This window comes from Cimex lectularius, unplaced genomic scaffold (genome assembly GCF_000648675.2).
Source record: "Cimex lectularius strain Harlan isolate CLEC.00 unplaced genomic scaffold, Clec_2.1 scaffold68, whole genome shotgun sequence".
NCBI classification, from domain to species: domain Eukaryota; kingdom Metazoa; phylum Arthropoda; class Insecta; order Hemiptera; family Cimicidae; genus Cimex; species Cimex lectularius.
Window position 1 is genome coordinate 1,690,540 of NW_019392732.1, and position 26,816 is coordinate 1,717,355.

General features: G+C 31.4%; 3 protein-coding genes across 3 annotated transcripts; 2 read left to right on the top strand and 1 right to left on the bottom strand.

Annotated features, from left to right (window-relative positions):
• Positions 1-7,760: 7,760 nt before the first annotated feature.
• LOC106661598 (deoxynucleotidyltransferase terminal-interacting protein 1) lies at positions 7,761-21,863 on the bottom strand. Its single transcript, XM_014385110.2, has 10 exons — positions 21,659-21,863; positions 13,824-13,952; positions 13,568-13,768; positions 13,317-13,505; positions 13,109-13,252; positions 12,861-13,051; positions 11,128-11,260; positions 11,001-11,042; positions 9,591-9,660; positions 7,761-9,309 (listed from the first exon to the last, which is right to left on the bottom strand). The coding sequence occupies exons 2-10, from the start codon at positions 13,950-13,952 to the stop codon at positions 9,248-9,250; spliced, it is 1,161 nt and encodes a 386-aa protein (XP_014240596.1). The 5' UTR covers positions 21,659-21,863; the 3' UTR covers positions 7,761-9,247.
• LOC106661599 lies at positions 15,754-16,920 on the top strand. Its single transcript, XM_014385111.2, has 4 exons — positions 15,754-15,884; positions 16,030-16,231; positions 16,471-16,596; positions 16,662-16,920. Exons 1-4 carry the CDS (start codon positions 15,865-15,867, stop codon positions 16,749-16,751), a joined length of 438 nt encoding a protein of 145 aa, XP_014240597.1. The 5' UTR covers positions 15,754-15,864; the 3' UTR covers positions 16,752-16,920.
• Positions 21,864-22,161: 298 nt separating the features above from the next.
• Positions 22,162-25,810, top strand: LOC106661338 (3 beta-hydroxysteroid dehydrogenase/Delta 5-->4-isomerase type 1). Its single transcript, XM_014384641.2, has 6 exons — positions 22,162-22,433; positions 22,503-22,610; positions 24,009-24,176; positions 24,233-24,478; positions 25,092-25,253; positions 25,311-25,810. Exons 1-6 carry the CDS (start codon positions 22,406-22,408, stop codon positions 25,769-25,771), a joined length of 1,173 nt encoding a protein of 390 aa, XP_014240127.1. The 5' UTR covers positions 22,162-22,405; the 3' UTR covers positions 25,772-25,810.
• The last annotated feature ends 1,006 nt before the right edge of the window (positions 25,811-26,816 follow it).

Genomic DNA, 26,816 nt, shown 5'->3' on the forward strand with positions numbered 1-26,816 from the left:
TAGAGAGGGGTCGGTTTTATTCCACCAGCATATAAAAACCCCGATTTGCCCAAAAATCACGAATAACTCGGAAACGGTTGAGAAATCTGACAAAGTGCAGGGGGCTCAATTTGACGTTTTCGTCAAATGTGCAAAAATTAACATTTTCCCGAATTTTTGAATTTACTTATGAATGTCTAAAGCTAGGACATTTTAAAAAAGCCATCTTTTTCAGAGAACAATTTATAAAAAATGAAACCTAGCGCAGGTCTATGACTTAAAAGGCTGAGAAAATATGCATTTTAATCATTATTTTCTTTTATCAACAAGTATAAAACTGTTTGTCTCTTTTTTGACCATCTCTTATTTTTTTAATTTTAAATATAATTTAAATTAATCATATTTTTATCTAAGGTCTTGCTAATAACTTTTTATCTTAATCAAGACTTTAGATGAAAAATATGATTCATTTAAATAATGAATACGGTCAATTATGACTACTAAATAAATATAGAGTCTAAATATAATAGGCTTTTAATAAATATATAGTTGTAAGAAAAGTGCTATTTATTTATTAAAAAACCATTATATTTAGAATTTTAAAAAATAAGAGTTGGTAAAAAAAAGAGACAAAAATGTTTATATATGTTGATAAAAAGAAAATAATATTTAAAAATGGACTGAGAATCTGTAAGTTGTAAAAATACGTTGATTGTTGATTCACACTTACAAAGCTGAGTAACTAAAATAATTATATATTTGTACATCTGTTGCAGAGCTCCGAGGAAGATGAAATAAAAAAACGAAAGCTTAGCGTAGTTTCAATGAACAACATTCTCTGGACCACATCCCCGATCCAACCAAGTATATTGTAAATAGTAGCTGGTCCATCACCTTTACATCATTATTCATCATGAAACAATATTCGTTGTTGGGAGTTCTTATTACAATTCTGCCGGTTTATTTCTCTTGTTTTGAATCTAAAAACTCATTTGACGGCGTGTCGGTAGGATAAGATAATTCCTATCGCCGATTCAAATTAAATAGGGGAAGAGACAGTTGATTAAGTAATTCGCTCCAATTTGTTCTTATTAATCCCCAGGGGATGGATTAGGGGATCCAATAACCGATTTTCCACCCGTTGTTTACCGCTGCAGCCCAAAAGCAATCACACACCAGGAAGTGTTGGAAAAGAGCCGTGGGCCACAATTCTTTCCCCAACCGCAATCCGACGAAATCTCTCCATGGAAAATACTTCGTGAGCTTTTAGGACTTTGCTGTGGTTATTACTTGCCTCGAATTATTCAGTATTTCTTTTTTTTAATTATCATTTATCATGCCCTTACTGAAGTTCTTTGAAATTAACCTTTCTGGCACTTTGCCTCGGTTGGTTTTACGAAAACTAAGTCTTTATAAACAACATTGGTATCAGTTGTAACTACTAAAATTTTTTTCTTAATTTCATGTCTGAATGATCTTAAATTGGCATGTTTATAACTTTTTTTGATGTTTTTCAAACTGATTTCATTAATACTATTGATTAATCCCTGTATGTATTTAGTAGCCATAATTAAACGTATGAATTATTTTAATTAATTATACTTTTTATATAAGGTCTTGGTTGCAATGAAAAAGCCAATAACAAGAGCGGGATTCGAACCCACCGAACGTCGTGGGTTCGAATCCCCTCTTGTCATTGGCTTTGTCATTTCCATCAAGACTTTAGATAAAAAGTATAATTAATTAAAATATTATTGATGTCGCCTAAGTTGTTAAATAAAATATCTTAGGTTCTACATAACATAATTTAATTAATAAAGTAGAAATTTTAACTTAACGTTTTAAATAAACTTCATATTTCTGTCTGGGTAGTTTTGCGCATGTGCCGTTAAGGTAGTAAGTTGAACGACGCTTTTTTAAATGCCTGTGTTTTCAAATTGGATTTACATTTTATTCTTTCAGTTTTTCCTTACTTTTTTGGACCTAGGACGTTGAAGTTATTATGAAGTATGCAATCCCCCTCGTCGTATCAGTCCAGCGTGCTTTCCTCCAAGTTGTTAATCTAATAATTAAAGTGGGGTGCTTCTATCTTGCTGTTACGCTTCAGAAAGCGTCTTCCCCGAGATAAACGCTTTACCCCGTCGAAAGCGATAAATCAATTGTGCTATTATTCATTTCGAGAGAGGAAAAAAACAGATTCCGATATCCTGCGACCGGATCCGTCCTGTGCAGGCTGGTCATCACGGATCATAAAGCGATTAAACATTTTAAAAAGATGGCCTAATTTTATTTGTTTAGGCTGCTCCAAGTACAAGAAAAATTAACTTGAATAAAAATGTAAATAGTTTTAAGCATGTAGACAATAAGGAAACAAAAAAATGAATGAACTGTACTAAATATACAGCAATGGCAACAAAATGAACTGTAGTTTTATAATCAATACTGACGTTTCTTTTGCCCTTTTTAAATCATCATTGATACTTATTTCAATGATTTATCGATTCTGATATCAAGCTTAACGTCCCTTTTTATAAGGTTGACTAACTTGGTTTGAGAATTCCGCATTCGCACTTTTCTTGAAGTTTATATAAGTATTTTCAAGTACATCAAAAAATAAGCGCCTGCAAATCGTTTTCTAAAAATTGGAACTGCTAATTTTGAAAGCTAATTTTTAAAAAAAATCTTCATACGTATCTCTACCTACCATTGACTGTATATATCTATCCAGACTGTCTGTATATGTATCTTTATCTACCTATCAATGGCTGTATTTAAATTTCTATCATTGTATATGTATCTACATCTGACTATCAATGTACATGTATCTATACCTATCATGTATCTATCCACCACTTTCTTTATATGTATGTATATCTCATACATTGTCTTTGTATGTATCTATATCTTTCAGTGAGTGTCTTTATATGTGTGTATATCTGTCTAACACTGTCTGGATATGTATTTATATCTATATATCAGTGGCTTCCTTTATATGTATATATATACCTATCTATCTACCTCTAACTGTATATGTATGTATATCTATTTATCAGTGACTGTCTTTACATGTATCCATATGTACATTCTGGGGTAGCGCCATCACTCTTAATGGTAAAAGCAAAAAATACATAAAATATATTTATGTATATATATTTTTTTTAATATATATAAAAAAAATATATAAAGTAATACCCCCTCTCACTCCCTCGCTCTCTCTCTCCCCTCTCTCTCTCTCCTTCTCTCTCTCTCTCCCTCTCTCTCTCTCTTTCTCACTCTCTCCCACTCTTTCTTCCCCCCTCTCTCTCCTTCTCTCTCTCACTATCTCTCCCTCCCTCTCTCTCGCTCTCTCTCCCTCTCTCTCACTCTCACTCTCACTCTCTCTCCCCCACTCTCTCCCCCTCTCTCTCTCTCTCCCTCACTCTCACCCCCTCTCTCTCACTTTCTCTCTCTCTACCATAAACAAAAATTAACTTAGACAAATGTAATGGGAACGAAACATTTTGAAGTGAGAAAAAAATTGTTAAATAGTTTTAAAACAAACGCATTTAAACTTAAATTATTATTTTATATTAGTAAGTAGTAGGGGCAATAAAAAGTTTCACAAATAAACAAGTAAACGAACAAATTTTTTACAAAGACAAGAAATGTATGAATGCATGTATAGACAGATAGATACGAAGAAAGTTCTTTAGATAGATGAAAATAGGATATTAATACAGTAAATAGTTGGTCTTTCATGTAAATAGGAATATGTAAAGATCGATTTTGCATGAAAATAGATATTCAGAGTATAATGAAATGGTGTGGGGTATGAAGAAACCGATGCTAGAAGTAAGGCGGTATGAGAAAATATTTAATTTCAATTAAATATCAATTGAATATCATCTATTCATAGAAATGAAAGAAACAATTTAATGAGCCCGGAATGATTTTTATAAGAAAAGCGATGACGGCGATGAGGCGATAAGATGAAGTATTCACGCTCAAAGAAGTAATAGAGCCGAGATGTACCGGATCAAAAGGGATGTGCGCTGTCCTCGGAGTGAGTCGATATTGGGTTGGACGTTCAACGTTAATACGAACAGAAGAAAAAAAGGTTCCCTCTTGTAAGAAACGTGGCCCAACTACGATAAAACACAGGTTCAAGGTAGTTTTTTTTTATTATTATTTTATTTGTACCCTATATATTTCATACATATTACAAATGTGATTACAATTTTTTTTACACGGTCACAATACTGACACTAATTCTAGCACTGCATCCGGAGGACACATGCCATGAGAAACCAGCCGATGCTGACACTCAGTGTGAGGGATCAAGGGCAAAGAGGTCTCGAGGCCATCGTCGATTAAAGCGACGTGGCGGGTTCTCAGGATGGGAATCTGTAGAGAGAGCTTGAGCAGTAGGTTTAGGATGGATCGAGAGGTTGGTGTGAAACTTTTCGAATCGGGAACGGATCAATTGGTTGACAAAAGAAATGTTAACCTCGGTGTGGTTAGTGAGGGTAGTGACGTAATAAAGAGCTTTGACAGTTTGCCTTAGGGCTTTTGATTGGAAGGACGCGCTGGATGTTGGATGTCTTGGCAGAACCCCACAGTTCTACTCCGTATGTCCAAAGTGCAGTAAAGTGTTGTATAATGTTAATTTAGTTTTGACGGTCAAGGCGGATTTTTTGTCCTAGAAGTCTTCGATTGAGTTTTTGTCTTTAGGCTTGTATGGGGATTGCATGTACTAAGTATTTGACTTGAATGGGAGTCGGTATCTCTTTGTTGTTGATGTACAATGGAGGGCAAGAATGTTTACTCAATGCGAACGTACATTGAGTACATTTTTCTTCCTTCAGTCTTGTCCTCCACTTTTTGTGCCAGTCTTCGATAAATTTAAAAAATAAAAAATTTAAATTCACAGTTTCTTCACTTTCGGTTGAAAAAAATTGTTATTCGATCCTTTCCTACCCAGCAATCGTTTCATCAACATTCAGTCTTTTTCAAGATGGCGCTAAATGAAGATGAACGTTTTCAAAGTGTCCTAAGGATTTAAATAAATGTAATTAAAACAAGTGGAAAACTTAGGGCTGATTTACGCGAAAACATGAAAGATGCTATTGTACCTTTGACCGAAGTGCACACGATTGAAAAAGCGAAACTACTTGTGCTAAACGTTCATTCAACCACGATAATAAAGATTGTAATAAAACGAATAAATGTAAATGCTTTATTATAAGAACTTCAAAGAACGCGCCAAAAGCTTACACTATGTTGCTTGCCCTTGTTATCTTTACAATGTTGGTCTTCTACGAGAAACGATTGACTATGGCTTGTGACGTCAAAACGAAGCAAATGGTGAGGTGAGATGTCTTCAGTTGGACTGAAATTATATCAAGACGTAAAATAGATACTTCATACTTCAAGAGCCCTACTGCACAAACGATAATATCTCTGGGATAAATAAAAATTGACGAGGGTATCAAACGGGAAAAGGGCGTATGAGAGCCGCAATTATTATGGCCAACTCACAACTTGATGCTATTCCATGAGCATTGATGTTATCCCATAAAATTTTTCTAGTTTTCTGTGATAAGTGACAAAAATTACCTAGAGGAGAATTTAAAAAAATTAAAAAATGCTCTACAAAACTTGCCAAATAAAAATGCAATACTGATAGGTTCTGACAGCAACTCTTGGATAAAAGCATGGAATGACATCTTTACAAATGGTCGAGGAAAAATAATAAAAAATTCCCTAGCAGTAAATTCATTAATGTTCATGAATGTAGAAATGATGGGAAACCACCAACCTTTCAGAGTTCACGAGGAGAAAGTAAAATTGATTTGATGCTTTGCACTACCAATATGTCACCATTCATTAATTGTTGTAATAATAATGATGAAGAATGTGGATCCGATCATTGCATGCTAGCATTCCAAAAATGGCATTGGAAGTAATAGGATCAAAATTGGACATATATATAAAATAAAAGAAGCTAAATTGTCAAACTGAAACAAACTGCTCTCTCAAAAAATTTTAAAAATTAAGAATTGTTCTGATTTGGTGGACATGGTACAACAAATAAATAGTGCTGTCAAAAATGCTTGTGATAAGAGTATACCTTGTAAAAAGTAAGTATAGCAAAGTAAAAGAAGTGTTCCCTTGGACAAGATTTAACAGGATAAAGGAAAAAGTAAGAAACCCAAGAAAAGATACCAGCAAACCAAACATGATTTCACGCTCATAGAAGAAGTCATTTATTATGAAGACTTCATAAAAATATGTACCTTTACAAAAAAAAAAAAGTCAGTTATATTGGAGTCCTGGCAAGCATACTGCAATGCCACAAATGGGACTTCCCTATGGAATGTGACATATAAGGCAGCAGAAGGAAAGCTAATTATAATTTTTTCCTCACTTAAAAAACAGGATGGAACTTATACAAAAACATTGTGAGATACAATTTTTACCAAACTGGATCATTGCGAACCTGCCGATAACACACTAGATGACAAAAGCATATCAACATAAGGGAAAGAGTATCTTAAGATGTATATAGAGGATGATATTGAATTCACAAGAAACAAAATACAAAATGCAACCATGGACTTCATGGAAAGCAAAGCATCGGGGATGGATGGTTTTAATGAGGAAATTATAAAAATAATATTTAATATTATCCCATAAAGCATATGCACCTTATTTAATTAATGTTTGGGACGAGGAACATTCCTTGAGGTCTGGAAAAAGGCCAAACAGTGTTGTTGACAAAACCTGGAAGAGAGGACATAAAGAAATACAGACTGATCAGCTTATTCCTATCTATGGGTAAGCTACTGGATAAATTAATAATAAATTGTATTATTACAACCTTCACAAAAATGGATATCATTCTCAACAACAGTATAATTTCCCTCTGCAGATTGGTACTTTTGATGCCCTCAAGGAAGTTAAAGAATACATTGAGCACCAACTTAAACTTAAAAATGAAGTCGTTATGAACTCTCACGATGTTCAAGGGGCACTCGACTTTCTTTGAGGCCAAAGCCCTCATATGTTTCTGGCATGTTGAAAAAGGTGGTGTTTACTTGAAGGGTGTTATTTCTTGGGTCCCTAAAAAGCGGGTAGGAATGCCACCCAATATAAGAATTCTGTATGACCTCAGCACCAAGTATTTGGTTTCGCTGTTTTTATTTTCGAAAGAAACAGGGTTGTTTTATTGTATATAATAATGTCATTCCTATCATACAGGAGGGCTTAACATCCAACTACCCATGGGGTGTCATGGACGAGGAGTCAAACAACTTAACTACATCTCCATATTATTGAAAATTTAAAAAATCATGTGCTATGCTGGAATTCAAACCCAGGATGTCTAGCAAGTACAATAAGAGTTGGACGCCTTAACCACTTGGTCACCGCGGTCCCCTTCACTGTATTTAGTACTAATAGATATCTCGTTTTGTATCACCTTATGTGAATTGAGAATGAATGTATTTATTAGTGTGAATGTGTACTGTGGCTTGTGAGAAGGCTAATGGTGGAATTATTAAAAAAAAAAAAATTATTATTCCATCGTTTAATCAAGTAAATGGTATGTAAATAGAAAAGAATATATTTAAGAGTGAGATTGTGATTGGGTTTACATGTAAAAATTATGTTGGGGGCTAAAATGACCAGCTATTGGCAGTATGTACAACATATATGGGCATTTATACACATACAGTAATCAGAAAGTAAGATAGAGTATGAGGAGTTTCTTGCACATAATAAATAAAATTAATAAACGCATGATTCCATAATGTAATTATGTATTTTTCTCAAATAAATACATAAGCTGTAACAATAGGACATTTCATGCCATCACAGACAGATCTATTATTATATTTATAAAACAATGATAGACAAATCTTTTAAACTGTTTGTTTTCTTCTTTTTTTTCTTGTTTTATCTATTAATGTTTAATCATAATCTAAACTATTTACAACATTTAGTACCGTCTACCTAGTTTAATGAGATAGAATCACAATTGACAACAATGATTAGATTAAAACTTTGTAACGAAAACAAAAGGTAACGAAAAAATTCTGGAAAAACCAGATCAGGACGAATAAAATGGGTTGATATAATAGTATAGCGGTATCAATTGGCTTATAATAAATAACAAGTTAAATAACTAATATTACCCTTATTAATCAGTTAATTTAATCATCATAAAATTCTAACTCAGAACACCAAATAATTGTAACATATTATATATTAAAATTGACTTCTTTTTTGTTTTAAAACATGAGCAATGAAATTAATCTAGTAATTTATTTTTATATAATACACTTTGTTTTTTGTTAAATACTTTATTTTTAGGTACGTATTTCGATTGGACACTAAAGATAGAATAGAAGTCTTAATCAAATGTTTTGAATAAACATCTTAAAACTAGTTGAACTTCTCTATTTAGACTAGAAATTTTTGGCTTTTTTCGGATTGTAATTTAGATGGTTTTAACATACCGGGTGAAGAAAACTGGGGTTCTTTATGATTAAATGCATATGAAAGACTTTCTATAATGCTAACTAGTAGCATTAGGTAGGTTTTACAAAAACACAGAAGCGGTACAATTAAACGCAAGTTTTACAAGAATAAAATACACATCTATAAAAAGAGGTTCATCATCTAATAAACTTGCATTAGACTAAATTATAAGCACTTTACGAGATTACCTACAATTTGTTTTCTAAATCTTCAATTTTTTTTGTAATTTTTCTTTTAAATATAGTCTTGAAGATGTTTTCACAAAACAATGATTATAAGTACACAAACTACCCTAACATTTTATTTTAAGAAATTGCTTAATAGAAAATGCACATCGTTTATTGCCGGATCACATTAAATCCTGAGCGATTTTTTTTTTTCATTTTTCCCTTTTTTTAGCGCATAAAAGATATGCTTAACATACAATAAAAACCCTAACAAGATGAGCTAAACATTCAGAATTCATTGCCATATTCATTGTCATAGTTTCCTTATCAATAGTCAAATTTATTATATTTATAGTTTTCTCTTTTTTTTCTTTTTTTTAGTATTTTAAATTTTATTTTCACAACATGAAGAAAATTAAGTTTACAGGAATCATGAAGGCACCGGCCAGATGATATATGTAAGGGCGGATAGGTAATGTCTAATTATTAGACGTGACAATTTTCATGTCAGGTGTTGCGCTATTTTATTTGAGTTCTGACGCAAATACCCAAGAAGTGTTCGGGTATTGCGAAAGTAAGTGCTAATCACCCTCGTCCTCGAGACCAGCCAGGCTGAAGAACTGAGAATCGAGTTCTATCAATCCTGCAAAATAAAAAATGAAGTTTAAAATAAATAATCATCCGTTATATTTTGTGGTCCAATTGACAAAATAACTTCTTTCAATTAATTAATCTTTTAATGTAAGGTTGAAATGAAAAAGTTAGTGTCACGAGCGGAATTCGAACCCACCAGCGGAAGGTTGTCTTAAAATTAAACATTAATTAATCTCTTATTAAAATATTAATTAATTGGAATAAATAACTATATCCTTTATTTATCACCCTCAAAAAAAAAAAAAAAAAAAACACTAATTCTAAACGCACCTGTGTCAAATAGAGTAGGCATCATTGAAGAAGACACACATTCCACTCCGACTCCAACACTCATCTGTATCTACCAAAAAAAAAAAAAAATGAAAACAAAACTATTAAGCAAAAATCTAATCTAGAGAAACAATCTTAAGAAGAAAAGGTGCAAGGCAGGAGTGTTCGGTTCTGTAATAGAACCAAATACTAAGAACCTGTAGGAGAGTATCTTCCAGGCTCACATAATTCAACCTAAACATAGGTACATAAACAAGAACATAGCATATGTGGAGTTTCAATCTGGAGGTCAGTAGATAGGTGAAGAAAGGAAAAGACTAATTGTTGGGTTCACCAAGCTTTCGCCAACTTATAGTACCATCATCAGGTACTATTTATTAAAAATTAAAAAATATAAAAATATATAAAAATAAATAATATAAAATTAACAATTAACAAAATAAAATAATGTACATACTTTCCCAAGAGTGCAGAAAACGATTAGCATGGTAAAACTATTGTAAAAACGTCTTGGGTTTAAGGTTATGAAGCACATGGTGCAATTTACATTAAACATGGTGAAAACAGTCATCTATATAAAATTATAAATAATTATCAATATACACTATTTAAATTAACAAAAACAATAATTTATAATAAAATTTAACAGGACCTCGCTAATAAAATTCATATGATTGTGGTTTCAACAATTTTGTTCTGACTCGCAATTTCTTATAGGTTACATTTATGATCACAGAGTATTTTGACTAGAATTATAGCTATTTATAGAGACTATCTACTGACCTCCATGAAGATTGAAACTCTACATAGATTATCTGCAGGTCGATCAACAAACATCATATCTTAAGAACATTGCATGTTAGATAGCCAGGCAGCCAAGATGGTGCTGAATTGTAAAACTCAATTAAATAAATTAGAAATGCAAATCTCTGCTGGGACCCAGGACATGAAGGAGTAAAGTAAATGTACAAGAGTAAAGTAACATGAAGGAGTAAATGAGAGAGTAGACACCATTGGAAAGAATGGGACTGGTAAGCCTGAGCCCTTCTGTGGCATAGGGATTCACACCATCAATGAAGAAGAAGAAAAACTAGTTTATTTGACCAAATATTTACATATGTGCAGATTGCAACCTGACTCTTTTTACATTTGCGTTAGAAGTGCGAAAGACACTGGGCTTTATAACCTTCTACAACCTTAATATTGTAATCATTTTGTATTATGTAGCCTGTTTCTGCATTTAGCGGGGGAAAACTGATTATAAAAAAAAACCCGCTGTCGACACCATCAATGAGTCAGAAGAAGACAAATTGAAAATGAGGATACAGTTGAATTCATTCATTAGACACAAAGAAGTAAAGAAGAAATATAAAAAATAAAAGAAAGTAACATTAAACTGATTCAACATACCTCTTCGAAATTTTGTGTAGACTTGCCACAACTCTTTGGCTTCTGTAATACCAAAAATTAATGTTAAATGTTAAAATTGAATATTAATTTTTTAAAAATAAACAATAAATCATTTGTTTTAACATACAACAAAGTCGGGTGTCGGCACTGGTGGAAGATACTTTGTCCTCATGAGCGTCATGTAGGCTCGAACTTTTCTCTGGATGAAGTCTGGCACCTCAAACCCTTTCAATTCGCTCAAGCACACATTAGGGTTGTTTCTTAATAGAAAAAAAAGTTCAATTATTAAATGGCAATTTTTTTTCATACCCGTTATTATTATTAACATATTAAAACCATTATATTTCGTGGTCTGTTGGACCAAACAACTTCTTTCAATTAATTAATCTTTTTATGTAAGGTATCGGTTGAAATGAAATTCGTGAAACTAACTTTTTCATTTGAACCAATACCTTACATAAAAAGAATAATAATTGAAAGAAATTATTAACATATCTGAATTCAACACACACAAAATGCAAGAATTGAACATTACTTAGTTCTGGAGTGGTTTTTATTTAAATAAACTACCACTAAAAACTGATTCAATGAATAAAAAAGTATTACTAAATGAAATTGACAAATGGTTCCAAAATGGAATAAATACATTTCAAAGAGATTCTCCACTGAATGGTTCAAACTTTCAGTCAACAATTGATCTTCTAAACACTGAAATTCAACTAATACAAATTGTTACTAAACGGAAATAATCAATGGCTTCAGATTGGAGTTAATACAATTCAAAGAGATTTCCTGTTGAATTTTTTCAAACTAACGAAGTCAATAATTGTACATCTACCAAGAATGCTGATTCAAGAAACGTGATTATTAAACAGAAATAATCAATGGCTCCAGAATGAATTGAATGCATTTCAAATAGATTCTCCACTGAAAGGTTCAAACTTTTAAAGTCAATAATTGATCATTTACCACTGAAAACTGATTCAACCGATAAAAAAGTGTTACTAAACATAAATAATCAATGGCTCCAGAATGAAATAAATACATTTCAAAGGGAGTTCCTACTGAATTATTCAAACTAAGAAGTCAATAATTGGTCATCTACCACGAATACTGATTCAGCCAATAAAACAAACGTGATTATTAAACAGAAATAATAAATGGCTCCAGAATGAAATAAATACATTCAAGGAGATTCTCCACTGAATGGTTCAAACTTTCAAAGTCAAAAATTCGTGTTCCACTGAAAGCTGATTTAACCAAAAAAAGAAATGTGGCTTCTAAACAAAAGTACTAAATATCCCCCAAATGGAACCTCAATTTCAACAAAATAGGCACTGTCCATAATTCATCATCGCATAGAAACTAATCCTAAAGATAAAAGAAAAAATAATAAATGAAAGAGAGGATAAATATTGCAGCTATAACATAAATTCTTTTCACATAGATCTTCACTTAATTGCTAAATACCAAAATGACCGCATAACAATAATTGTCCAAGTCAATAATTGATCTTCTAACACCGAAACACATCTCTTTTTATTACATATCTATTTTTACATCACTATTTTACCCCCCCCCCAAAAAAAATATATGTAATGTATGCAAATACAATTGACATTATCAATTAACGAAATATTTACTTTCTATAAAAATAAGTTATCTCTTCCAAAGATTTGCAGTTTTTTTTTTTTTTTTTTTTTTTTTTTAATTTGTTTCAAACTTTTATGCTTTATCTGATAATTAATGTTGCGATGATGGTTCTGTATGCAACAGATTTTAATATGAATATCTTTTGATCATCCAAGAAATACAACTGTTTTATTGTAAATAAAATGTACTATTTCTGGAAGAACATACTTGTATTCATCAGAATGGACGAGCTGGACAATGTCCTCAAGAAACATTAAGGAGATATTTGGAGTTCCAGGAATGAGACCAGGTGCACGAGCAGTGCTGAGCCACTCCCTGTCATCCTGATCGACCATGTATTTCACTAGTTCAGGATGTTTCGTGCTCAGCTTTCCTCTAATCGCACCAAGTCCGACAGCCTACACGAAAATCCTTGTTAATATTTGAATCATTACATTGATCAATTATTTACTTACTCTATTGGCACATGTTGAAAGTATGAACTGGGTGTCTTTGTTGACTCTGGACGGGTCCCACTTGACAAGTGGAGGGTAGTCCCTCTTTCTCTGCGATGTTTCATCGGCTGTCTCTGAAACCTTACGTTTCCGAGTTGGGTTCACCTGAGTACAAAGTGATAAAATATGTTATGCAGGCAGACTTTGATAAAGTCAACAATTTTTATACCTGCTCTGTGGCATTCGGTAACAATGTAGATGATGGGGGTGTTTTGGTGAGAGCTGCAGAGATGCCTGCACAGTACATCTGTTTCGCTTCTTCCAACATAGCTTTGCAGACTTCTTTGATCAATTCTTCACTTACGCTTCCAGGGCCAAGATTGTCTTTAATATTTCTAACAGCAGGTTGAAAAAATTTCTGTAAAAAATCAATTATTAAAAATATTTATAAATATGAATTTTATTTTATTTTGCTCCTACTTCTAAATATTTTCTAACGACGAGATCGATCTCCTTGTTAATGGCTGCCTGCAAGTTCTGCCTGAGTATATCCAACGATTTGGCCGCATTGGTGATGGTCCTGCATTTCATCCTGCTTAACGGGCTCTGCAGCGATTTGGACGCCGATTTACCGTTTGACAATGCTGCCAGCGTCAGAGGCCTCATGTTGAATGTATTTTTCTACAATGTCAGAATTAGCTGGTTCAAAAGATTACATTTTCAGGAAATCCCTTACCCATGGGACCAAAGGAACATCAGCCGGTTTATCGTTGAGAACTGTAGCTTCCATTTTTTTAATATCAAGAGATACTTCATTACTTCTTATCACAATATTATTTGATTGAGGTATTCTATGCACAACCATCTGCAATATGCAGTAATACAAAATTAAAAAACAAGTAAAAACATCAACCATTTTCTGAAGAATAGATAAATGAATGATTACATTAAGTAATAAAATCAAATTGGCACAAAAAAATTTATGTAGCTTAAGGTTTAACACTGAAATCAATCAAGCCTAAACAAACCTATCTTAAGAAACTTGAGATTAAGATTTACCTGACTTATCCTTCAAGATTTAGAAAGGGATTTTCCATTTAATAATTTCAAAACATTTATTTCACCATGGTTTACAGAAAATTTCTGAATTTATGTGGATGTTATTGTGCTATTCTGATACTACCCTTGAACATTTGCACATTATTCATTCATTTAGGCTCAGCATAAAAGAAAAAATTAAAATCAAAACATATCATTTTTTTCTATTTATGTACAATCTAGCATGACTTGTGTTAAATTTGGTTTTATAGACAATCTTACAATGGATAAAAATTATGGTTTTTTGGATAAAACAAATAACTACTGAATGAACAACCATTTGTGGGAATTTGTGAAAAGTTGGTCAATCCCAAATTTTGTATGGTTTTAGTAACAAGAAATTTGTCTTATCGGTCAACCAATCTTAAAATAGATAAATAATGATAGTTTAATGGATGAAAGGTCTAAACACAAAATTAATTTAAATTCAGACAAAACATTTCTCTTTAATTCGAATTTGAGAGAATATTCCATTGTAGTGTCGTTTTATTTTAGAAGAACAAATTTTTTGAGATTTGTCGTACGCATTACATTATCATTTTTAAACTGGCTATCATTGCTGGGTTAGTCCGTTGGGCACACTTTGCCATCTTCCAGTCCTTCATTGGAAAGAACTTAAATATGTAATGGGGTACCGCAATAGCCGAGTTCAATTCCCACCGTAGCCCCTGACCCTTTTTTACAATACCCTTCCTCCTAACTACATTGAAACAATCAACTACACAACTTCATACTCTGGCTAGTTCATAAGGCCATAAAAAATATTAAAAAACAATAAGGAAATACTCTTCTTAATCTTTCTGATCTACATAATTACCTACTAAACTATTCACAACAAGATTCTTCTTATAAGATGCACTGAAGAGGGCAAAATGTAAAAAGCATCTAACAGACCAACCCAGCGAAGACAGGCATGATCAGTAATAACCAAAGTGCAGGACTAATTTTCCTAAATCAATTTAATGGATAAAAATAATTTCAATGGATAAGAGTCCAGTTTATACCTAAGAAAGTTGCCTATATAATGAGAACATTTAATATTTTGCTAGAATCTGTGATAATGACTGTTTTAGAACGGTTAAACTTGGTTTAATATCTTGTATTCCGATTCCACAATGGCTAAAAATTGTTTTTCAAAGGATGAGAGGAAGTTCTATTTATAAGAAATTCATTTGAAGGGGAATATTTAACCATTTGGTTTTGCAAGAACACGGTCTCTTCCAATTTTTTTTTTTTTACTTTTTATAGTTAAATTTTCCTACTCTCTTTGTAATGATTCCCTTCTTTTGAATTGAGATATCCTACTTTGATGACTTGAATATGTTTAATTTTAATTTCTATGAGTCAAAATTTAAGTGTTATTCACACCTTTTATAAACACATTACGACAATTGGCCTGTAAGCATTTTTCAGATTATCTTGACCCCGATTGCTTTCACCCTTGTGCAATTATAGATGATGATTTCTAGCCCAAAACCCACTTCCGCTTTGGGTACTTTATTTTATCTGATTTCCATTGGGAATTTCCTCAAATCAATATTTTAAATGTGTGTACAAAATTTAAATAATTAATTTTTTAAAAGTAGGACAATCGATTAGAACATGAAACGTTAGACAAGACAAATTCATCTTGCTCCACTGTTTATTGATCAGGTCCTTGGTTACGAACAAACTTCTCAATGAGGAATCCTTCCAACAGGTATAATTTTTATTTCATAAAAAGAAAAGAACAAAATTTCTATTTGTTTCCATTCAAATTTTAGCGAAAAAAAATAAAAATATTCTATTGTTTCACATGTTCAGTCAAATATATTTTTAATCAGTCCCCACATTTACTTTACCAGCTCTAAAATGGATTTGGACTATTTCGATAGTCTCAAGGAATCTCAAGTTCCGACATTCCCATCGGATGGCATCTCCGACACGGATAGAAAGAAAATCGATGAGCTCATGGGCGAAACGTCCAGCGGGATAATGAAGAACACAAACTTGCACATCGACCCAAGTATAATATCGAGGATAGATGAAATAGACATACAGCTAGCGGTAAGGTGATTGGATAAAAGATAAATATCTGTACATAAAATAATAAACCAGTTAAAATTTGTTAATCTGTCATTTTTCTATTCAGACTATAAACAATGTGACATTTTAAAAGTTAAAATTGAAAATAAAACCATTATTATACCACATTCTTAAATATAGCTATTAGAATGTCTTAGTCTCCAAAAATGAAAATCAACCCTTAAAAAGTTGCACTTTCAAAAATAGGATATTTTTTACAGAAACTGAGGAATATTCGTAATCATGAAGAGGCGAGGAAAACCCATAATGCCAAATTCAGACATGAAATTGAGGAGAAAATGTCCGAAATAGGTAGCAGCTTTGACGAAATGATGGAAATTCAAGAGGTAGCAAGTCATCGGATTGTATCACCTGTCTCAAAATATCCTAATCTATGTTTTTCTGTTTTTAGAAACTGACCAAATCGTTCGGTGAAGATGAAGGTTTGAAAAAGATCGAGTACACGATTGAAGACAGCGAGGATTGTTCGACTCAAGATTGAGGCGACAATCGTTTTGACTTCATTTTCATTTCCAAACGAAGCCATTTCTTACCCTGGCTACAATTCTTGGCATGCCCATCGCTACAAGGTTTCCTGGTCTAAAACTGTTGGACAAAGATTAATAAAAAAATGGGGGCAATTTAGAAAATAGCTAAAAATTTGATTTGAACTGATTTTTTTTCTTAATGTTATAAACAAGAATTCCAGGCAAAATCTGTCATCTTGCATTATAAAATCAACTGCCAAATAACTTACTTTTAACAGTACTTTTAATATTCATTTACCGTGGGTACAATTTATATTTATAATAGTCTATAAATTATTATAGTTAAGGCCATTTAAGTTTTTTAAAGAAATTTTTTGCAAGGAGGAAATTCACTGGTCTGTGTTAAATCATTTCTTTGATTTTTCCACTATTTAATACTAAAATATTCTTCAATGTTCATAAAACGACATTTTTTCATATGAAATATAAATTTAAAATTAAAACCCAATGTTGTACTAAAAAGCTAATTTGATTAGAATGACCTCATTGTCAACTATTAAATTTTAATGAACATTTGTTGCCTAATCACTTCCTTGCATATTTTTAAATTATATCTCAATAATAAAATTATTTGCTCAAAGATAACAGTTTTTCATAATTGTATCGTCTAATTACTTTCTATCCTGTTTTAGTGTCTTTGACATTATGAAATTATTTATAATGCTCTGACAAGAAATTTGTCTTATTAGCTTTTATCTTTTAATCAATAATAGCAAAAGAAAAGTATAATAATATTTGTTTATATCAGGCAAAAACAATAAAAATAATAATAATAATAATAATAAAAAGAATTTCTGTCATGCTATAGTGTCAACATATGTATATATCATTCTACTTAGAATTTTGCATTAATGAACTGTTGTTGATACAAATGTCTTATAAATGAACAAATTATTATACAGCGAAAAAGTATGAAGAAGTAAAATTGACCTATGACAAGTGATAATAGAAATACACCAGCAATTATTTTTATTACAACTTGTCTGCTTTTTATGACCAGATTTTATGTACTATCTCAATACACACTTGTCGAACAAATAAAAAACATTCATGTTTTATACTGTATTTCAACTAATAAAAAAGAAAAAATGCTTAAATTATTGACTGGATGTTCATGCAGGAAAAAGAACAATTGACCAAGTTGAGACAATAACAATTATTGTGTAATTGCTTTTGTAAACTCTACTGCTTTCTGGTCACATTTGGCTCTTATTATTCTTATTATTGTGATATATAAATAATAAAATTCATTTTGCATGAATCAGAGATTCTTGGTAAACTAATAATAATAATGATTGTCATGTCACTTTTAAGCCTTTTTCATTTTTAAATATTTTAACAAATTGGAAACATTTTTAAGATTATTACAATTTTTAATTTTTAAGATTATCACATTAGCATTTTAAAAACAGAAACCTTTCTTTTATAATTATTAATAATATCCAATTGTAAAAAAGTCTGACTTGTGAAAAATAAAATGAAATTTGTTTAAAAACATTTATTTCTTGTTTAAAGGCAATTAAATAAATACACCACTTTTTTGCTTCATAATTAATAAATTAACATTACAAATTGAATTATTTCATATTGATTCACTAGATTCCAATGTATTAAGCCTAAATTTCCTTGTGATCATGAATGTCCATTCCTTTCAAATAATAATAATATAATATTTAATTATCTCCTTCCCACTGGCATGTAGAGAAATGAAAATTGATTTGCATACACCTTTACACATCGCAGCATATGCCATAACAAACAGACTAAAATTTGGTAAGCATCGTCTCACTTCATCTAGACTTCAGTCTTGTCATGTAGACTAACTGTATTTGGATTAGATTAATATATTTTATGGCATTATTTTTCCATCAAGCTGTTTCATTTTCAAATGATTCTCATGTTGAAAACCGTCAATGTTTTGGTATGTATTTAGTCTGATATTCTGGTAGAATTTGTTCCAAAATTTATAATTTATTCGTGAGATATCTTGTCTTAAGGGATGTAGGGTGATGAACATGTATGTTCGTTTAATTATATATTCATTTACATACATATATGACAACAGTTTTTTTCTCTATAACTTAAATATTGGATTAATACAACTTTAAAATTAGACCAACAACGTTTAAAAAAACCAACATTTGTCTTGCCTTGACTAATATTACATACATTTGAACAAAATAACATGAAAATTGAATATGTATTGTCAAGCATCACAGTTTTGCTTAAAATGTCTTGAAATTTTGATGTATGAACAAATATTACAGATTTGTCCAAAACTTGAACATTTGGGTAGGTTTGTTTACAAACATTGAACCATTCTTGACTAACGGTCAGGCTTTGCCCAAAAGGACTTCTAAATTCTAAATTTTACCTATGACTGCGATAGCCAAGAGATAAGTGTGGCACTTGGACCGTAGAACCTGCTGTTGCAGGTTCAATTCCTGCCACTGCCCCTGGAATTTTTTGAATGCTCCTACCCACCCAAAAAAAGTGCAATATGTCTCAATCGTATGTGTTTATATGCAAGATCCATGCCCAATAAGGCTTACAAATTGGATCTATCTTGGCAAACAAGCTAAATCTAGAACAAAAAAAAAATTGAATCTGTCTTGACAAACATTGCAAATATTTGATCTAAATGGCATTAACATTTAATGCGCATTTGTCTTAACTACTATAAAAATATATGGTCTATCACGACAAATAAAAATATGGTTTTGTCCCCAACAAACAACTTTCAACAAATTGAACTCTTGACAAACGACACACATTATTCACCAAAACAACATGAATATTGGATCTATCTTGGCAAACATCTCATTTTGTCCACAAACATCCAATTCTTCTTGACATATGCTGACATGCATTTTTGCAAACATTTGGTTAATCTAGCATAAAAAAGGTAAAATGTATTATCTGACGTTGTATAATTCCTTTCAAAACAGCTTGAAAGTTTAACTCATCCTTACAACAAAAAATGTTTTTTTCCAAAATTACTTGAATCTCTACGGACCAAAAAACTAAGTTTATCCAAAATACTGTGAAAATTGAACCAGTTTGGCGTTATTACCTTGTATATTAAAATTTGAATCTATTGTGACACACAGCAAAGTGTACAACGTTGGACAAATTGTACCCTCAACAAATAACAAACACTATCCACCAAAACAACATGAATATTGGATGTATCTTGGCAAATATCACATCATTCGGTCCACAAACCCTGAACCCTCCTTGACAAATATTCAAGGAACCAAATACATTTGGTTGAACTAGCATAAAAAAAGATAAAATGTATTAACTGGCATTGCATAATTTCTTTCAAAACAGATTAACACATCCTTTTTCCCAAAATTACTTGAATCTATAGCAGTTTGTCCAAAATACTTTGAAAATTGAACCAGTTTGGAAAACATTACCTATGTTAGTTTTGTCCATAAACATTATAATGTGTATCTATTTTGGCAAACTGCGAACTGTACAACTTCGGACAAATTGTACCCTTGACAAACAACTCACATTATTCACCAAAACAACTGGTCAATTGTGCCCATACCTACAAACAGAATAATGTTTAATCCTTTTTAAAAAGATAGTTCCTACTCACAGTAAGTTGTTTTGCAACGATCCGGGATTTCGAGCCTTTTAGCTCATCATCAGGTTGCAGAAGTCCTTCAATCTGATGATGAGCTAAAAGGCTCGAAATCCGGATCGTTGCAAAACTACTTACTGTGAGTAGGAACTATCTTTTTAAAAAGGATTGAACACCACACTCACTCCATCATTTACCATTTCTAAGAATAATGTTTTGTCCACAAACATTGAAAATTGGATCCATTATGACAAACAACAAATGCTATTCACCAAAACAAAATTAATAAATCTAACTTATCAAGCATTGCACAATTTTGTCAAAAATATCCAGATAATTGTGAGATTATTGACAGAAGTTTGATCAGACACTGAAGAAGACAAAAAATTAAACACTGATCACTGAATGTACAATGCGATTTTTACTATTCATGTCAAATGCGTTTTGTTTGTCTTTTGTTTTGTTTTTTTCATATCATGTTGAAGCTTGTGAGGTAATGAAACGAATGAATAAGGCAAAATGCTAAAAAGTGATGATAAGTAAACAAACATGATATGAAACAGCCATAATAAAAGTTCATCACAAATCTCAAGAGGAAATCACACTACTTATCAAATTCAAAATAATAATACTGTCGCAAATCAAATCGCCAAGAAGGGAGCATAACCGATGGTATATGTATTTGGTATAGACTGATACATTCTAATGATAAAAATGAAAATATGGGGTATTTTTGTTCGTTTTATTTTTCCTTCGTCGTGGCTGTTTTGTCGCAAATCACCTATGTTTTTCACTGCAGTCGTGGACAAAACAGAGCGACTGAGGTTTAACCAGTCTGTAGTATCCACATCATAAAAATATCAGCTGGTATTTTTATAATAGAAACATTATAAGATGAAAAGAACGTCAAGATGGTTTGAATGAAATTAAAAAATAAAATAAAATATAATGAATATGTATTAATAAAAGTTAAAACACATTTTGTCCATGCTTTTTATTATTAATAGTACAATCATTTCCAAAAATAAAATAAAATAAAAAACTGTACTAATGAATTAATTCGTACTTATTTAAATAGAAATCAAGCCAAGAGGCGAAAGAAGCGCTAAGCCAAATATTTTTATTAAAAAATCCTTCTAAACGAGTAATGAAGGCACACTGAAAGCTTATTAAAGACACTCAAAGAGATCATGCTTAAAGAGAGTAAATAAAATAAATAAAAACAAGACGCATTTTTTTCTCTTTTTTTAAGATAGAAAGAAGTACCTTTTGTTAAACAATTAACTAAACGACATTTCTCATAAAGGGGGAACGTTTTGACAATATGGGCCTTTCGAATGGGCATGCACCATCGGGATGGGCTTTGGCCGTGGGCGTGAGGCAAAATCGAGTAATAATCCAATAATTGAAAGCCCAAGTATAAATAATCGTACACGATACTGAATGAAAACAAATGGCGAGTCTAGGGCGAGACGGGGATGAGGCGTGGATCAACCTTCGCTCATCCCTCTACCGACGGATACTTGCCGAATATCAAGCAATAAGCATAACACAAACATAAAAACACTACCCTCAGCTGACAATCTTCCATTTAAAATATATAAAAACCTATATTTAATAAAAAAATAAATAAATACAAGTATATAATATGCATATAATCAATTTTTAAAAAGTACTTAAAATTAAAAATTATTTTTAAAGAAATATATATTTTTTAACACAAAACAATATTTAAATGTTGCAAAGAAAACATAATAAAACAATTATTTTTATCCGATTGATTAAATGTAAAAAGTCCAGTTGGGCCCATTTTCGTCATCGCCGAGACGTATTGGGGGTGCTTTCAACCCCCGACCAACCCCTTGCGTGGGCGGAAATACGAATTGACGGATTTTCCCTTTGACTGGTGGGGAGCCGTGTTTCAACCCCTCCGTTTTCCATTTCTAAAATAAATCAACGGAAAATCTGAGACGAACATTTACGGATTGGACATTGGCGAAGCATGTTAGAACAATGGATAAGCAAATTGTCCTTATTACGGGTAATTCTGGAATTTTTGTCGAGCTGTTAATCTCTTTACAATTTAAAAAAAAATGTTGCAATTTTTTAGGCGGAGCTGGATTTTTGGGCCAGCATCTAATAAGAGAAATTCAAGAAAGACAAGATGACATCAAAGAAATTAGGGTTGTAGATTTGATCAAACATGAGAATAAAATCAGTAAGTATTATATGTTGCTTTTTATATACTTGTTATTTTATGATTTTGGATTTACCAAGACTGCCCATATTTGGGGGTCTCCCTTGTTCAGTCACTTTATAATAATTTTATAATTGACAATATGTAACATAATTATCTTTGCTAATCAAATTCACTCTTTTACAAATCAAATTCAACCTTTTGCAAATCATATTCACTCTTTTACTAAGTAAATTAACTCTCTTGCTAAACAAATTCACCCTCTTTTACAAATCAAATTCACCTTTGCAATAAAATTCACTATTTTATAAATCCAATTTATTGGAATCCAAATTGGAAATCAAATTCACTTTTTTACATATTAATCAAATTCACTCTTCTTTTACAAATCAAATTCAATTTTTTACTAATTAAATTCCTTTTTTTTAAATCGAATTCACCTTTACAATAAAAGTCGCTATTTTATAAATCCTAGTCAACCATTTTCAAATCAAATTCACTCTTTTTCAAATCCATTTCGCTTTTGTACAAATTAAATTCATTCTTTCATTAATCAAATTCACCTTTGCAAAAAAATTCACTATTATATTAATCCAACTGAATCATTTGCAAATCAAATTCACTCTTTTAACAACCAAATTCACCCTTTTGCAAATCAATTTTTTTACAAATTAAATTTACCTGTGTAATTAAATTAACTCTTTTATTAATCAAATTCAATCTTTAAAATAGTAGGCAATAAAATATCCACTGACAAAAAGTGTAAATACAGTACCACTTGCATATTTAATTATTTTAAGTATTATTATTAATATTAACTATTTACATACATAAGTTTTTCAAATTAAATTCACTCTTTTTCTAATCAAATTCACCATTTTACAAATTAAATTCACCTTTTTGCAAATAAAATTCATCCTTTTGCAAATCAAATTCATTATTGTTTTACAAATTTATTTCACTCTTTTATGTATTAATTTCAACGTGAAAGGCAATTTGTAGCATGATAGTAAAATATCCACTGGCAAAAAAATTCAGTGCTACTGGTATATTTAATTATTAACAATTGTTATTATTATTAACTATTTACATCTGTAAATTTTTCGAATTAAATGTTTCCTTGTACAAATTAAATTCATTATTTTTTCTAATCAAATTCTCTACTACCCTCACATCTGAACACCTTATGTATACATATACATACTCATTTCTCTGTTGAGTACTGAAAGGTGATGTTTGTCTGTAATTTTGTTAAAATATTTTTATTTATTACTATTTCAATAAAGGCTAATGTATTATTAGTATTTTAACAAACAATAATTAGTATATATAATTGAATATATATTTATCTTGAATTGTTTTACTGAAACTTATAAAATAAATTTTTGTGTTTGTTTTTATTGAATTTTTTTTTTTTAGATTACAAAGAAAATATACCTGTGATAAGTTATATTTGTGATATCTCTTCAATGAATGAGAAGTGTAAAGAGGCTTTCAGAGATGTCAGAACTGTATTTCATTGTGCTGCATACATATCTTACGATTTTCCACCAGACAAAGCCAAATTAAATCACAACAATGTTGAAGGTTGAACATTAAACTAATTTAATTCCTGGTTAATTATTTTAAAAATTATTCATCAGGTACAAGGAATGTCATAGAAGCCTGCCTTGAAAATAAAGTGAGCTCGCTCATCTACACCAGCTCGGCTGAAGTGTGCATGAAGCCGTACTTCAACAATGGTTTTTTTTCCATAATCATAAATCAAACCGAGTCAAAAGAACTGCCGCCGATGGAAGAGGACCAACTCGTCTTCGGCAGCTATGCGGCTTCCAAGCTCAAAGGGGAAGAATTGATTTTGTCAGCTGACAATATGAGACACTTTTCAGGTTGGATACTTTTCCTGTTATAATTTATGAACGAAAAAAATATTATTTTTAGAACATGAACATCTCTTATAATTCTGTTTTGGGGTAATTCCAAAAAGTTAGAAAGTTGTCATATTTGGCTCAGCTAGATGCTTTGAGAAATTATTAAATCAATTTTCACTTTTCCAAAACTAGATTAAACTGTCATGAAAAAATGCATGCGATAATAAATTACAAATTTGCATTGCTTCATAGCATAAAATATTAATATGGATTGTTTAAAAAAAATGTATGGATGCAAATTGTTTGTCTTCAATACAATTGTGTTTTTATTAAATGAAAATTTTACTTTTTACTCGACTTTTCTAATGATCTAAAATAATTCTGTAGCCTTATCATCCCCGACCTGCCTAGTTTTGCTGATTTAATGTCATTTCACACTCTTCAGTGGTTGGTCCATGTGTTCTTAGTCAATTGTGTCCTTTACATCCATTTTTAAAATGTAATGTAGCCCCCTTTCTTCGTATTTTACAAACAGGACATAACTGAAAAAATAACATTAGAATATCAATGAAGATAAAAAAACTGGATCTCATCATAATGTTTCAAGATTTATTTTTAAAATGTTTATTAGGTGATAGCCGGCTGAGAACAACCGCATTAAGACCTACTTTCATGTATGGAGAAGAGGATAATGGTATTTTTAAAAAAATCATGCAAATCGGCAACGAGTATTGTAACAACATTCTATGGAGGATCGGTGGAGCTGGAGGAAGGCATCAGTTTGTATACGCAGGTATTTCAATTCCACTCAGCCATATAAAGAAAAAAAAGTAAATCAACAATATTCTAGGGAATGTCGCTTGGGCCCATATAAAAGCGAAAATTGCACTCGAAGATGATGCAGAATCAGTCGGCGGCCTGCCAGTTTTTATAACTGACGACACAAGCCTTTCTGATCAGTTCAGGTTCTGCGAACTACTGACTGAATCCGATGGAGAGTCGGTCTTCAAGAGGTCAGCTTGGTCTGTTCCTTCTCTGCTGTCTTTCTTGCTCGCATTCGTTTTCGAATTGGCATATGGTGTTTTGTTTAAAATTTTCAGTTTGAATCGTATACCTTTCTCACCGAAAGGGTTTATAATTTACCTAGGGTCGGCTGTATTCTTCAGCAGGCTCAGGGCAATTCTACACTTAGCCTACAGCCCTCTTTACACCCCCGTTAAGGCAAAGCTGAAATCTCAAGAGTATTATTTATTATTGTGTACAAATGGTTTGTCCAATAACTATAAAAGTGTAAATTATAAGAGCTTTTAAACCAAAATCTGTTGGTTTTTTAGTAATACTGGCCCTTTACCAATGCAAACTTACAAAAAATTCTTAAATTAAAAATGTTTGTTTTATTTCATTTGTATTGTTGTTTATTTTATATTTTTATTTATTTTTTATATTAAAATTTGAAGTTCATATCATGTTTAATACCTTGTCAGATAATAAAAGCAGTGATTATTTCCTAATATGTCTTCTAGAACATACCTTCAGTCGGTAAATTGGTCAATACTGATCATTTTGGTCTGTCTATCCTCGCTGGATTGGTATTTCAGATGCGTTTCGGACTTTTGTTATTTTTAGTTTATCTGTCTGGGCTTCTGGGGATTGGGCAGACCAAAATGATCGGTAATGGCCAAATTACAGGTTCATCACTTCACAGACCACATGGAGAATCTCACAATCGTTTCAATCTTCCAAGCTTAGGTTCATGCGATTGAATTTGTTGAACTGAAATTATTTAACCGGTCGTCTAAAATCATTTTACGCATTTAGAATGTCTTGAAAGATTGGAAGAATGGATTATCCGAGCATGCAGAATGAGTGCACTCACAACCTTAAAATTGAGCGTACTACAGATGATACCAAATAAACAACAAATCAATGTAGAAAAAGAAAATGAAGAAAATGCGTCAGAACTAAAACAAAATTGTTTAATGGGTACAGCTGAGGGAGGTAAGTACTAACTCTGCTGAGACAAGACAAGATAAAAATTATTTATGAATTGAATACATTATTCTGAGAAAAAATTAAATGATAATGTAGAAAAAAATAATGTAAAATGAACATCCTGCTCTCAGTAAATTTAACTTGTGCTTGAGAGCAGGAGTTGTGAGCTCACAAATAGTTTTAAACATTAAAAAAATATATACAAATTAGTGGTAGGAGTATAAATTCAATTTATTTGACTATTAGTATATTACTTTTAAAAATTTCTCTTCTTTAATTATATATGTTTAAAAAAAATTAAATTTATCATAAGATGGAAAGGAATTTATATCAGTTTTATTTTGATATATGAATCTTAGTGAAT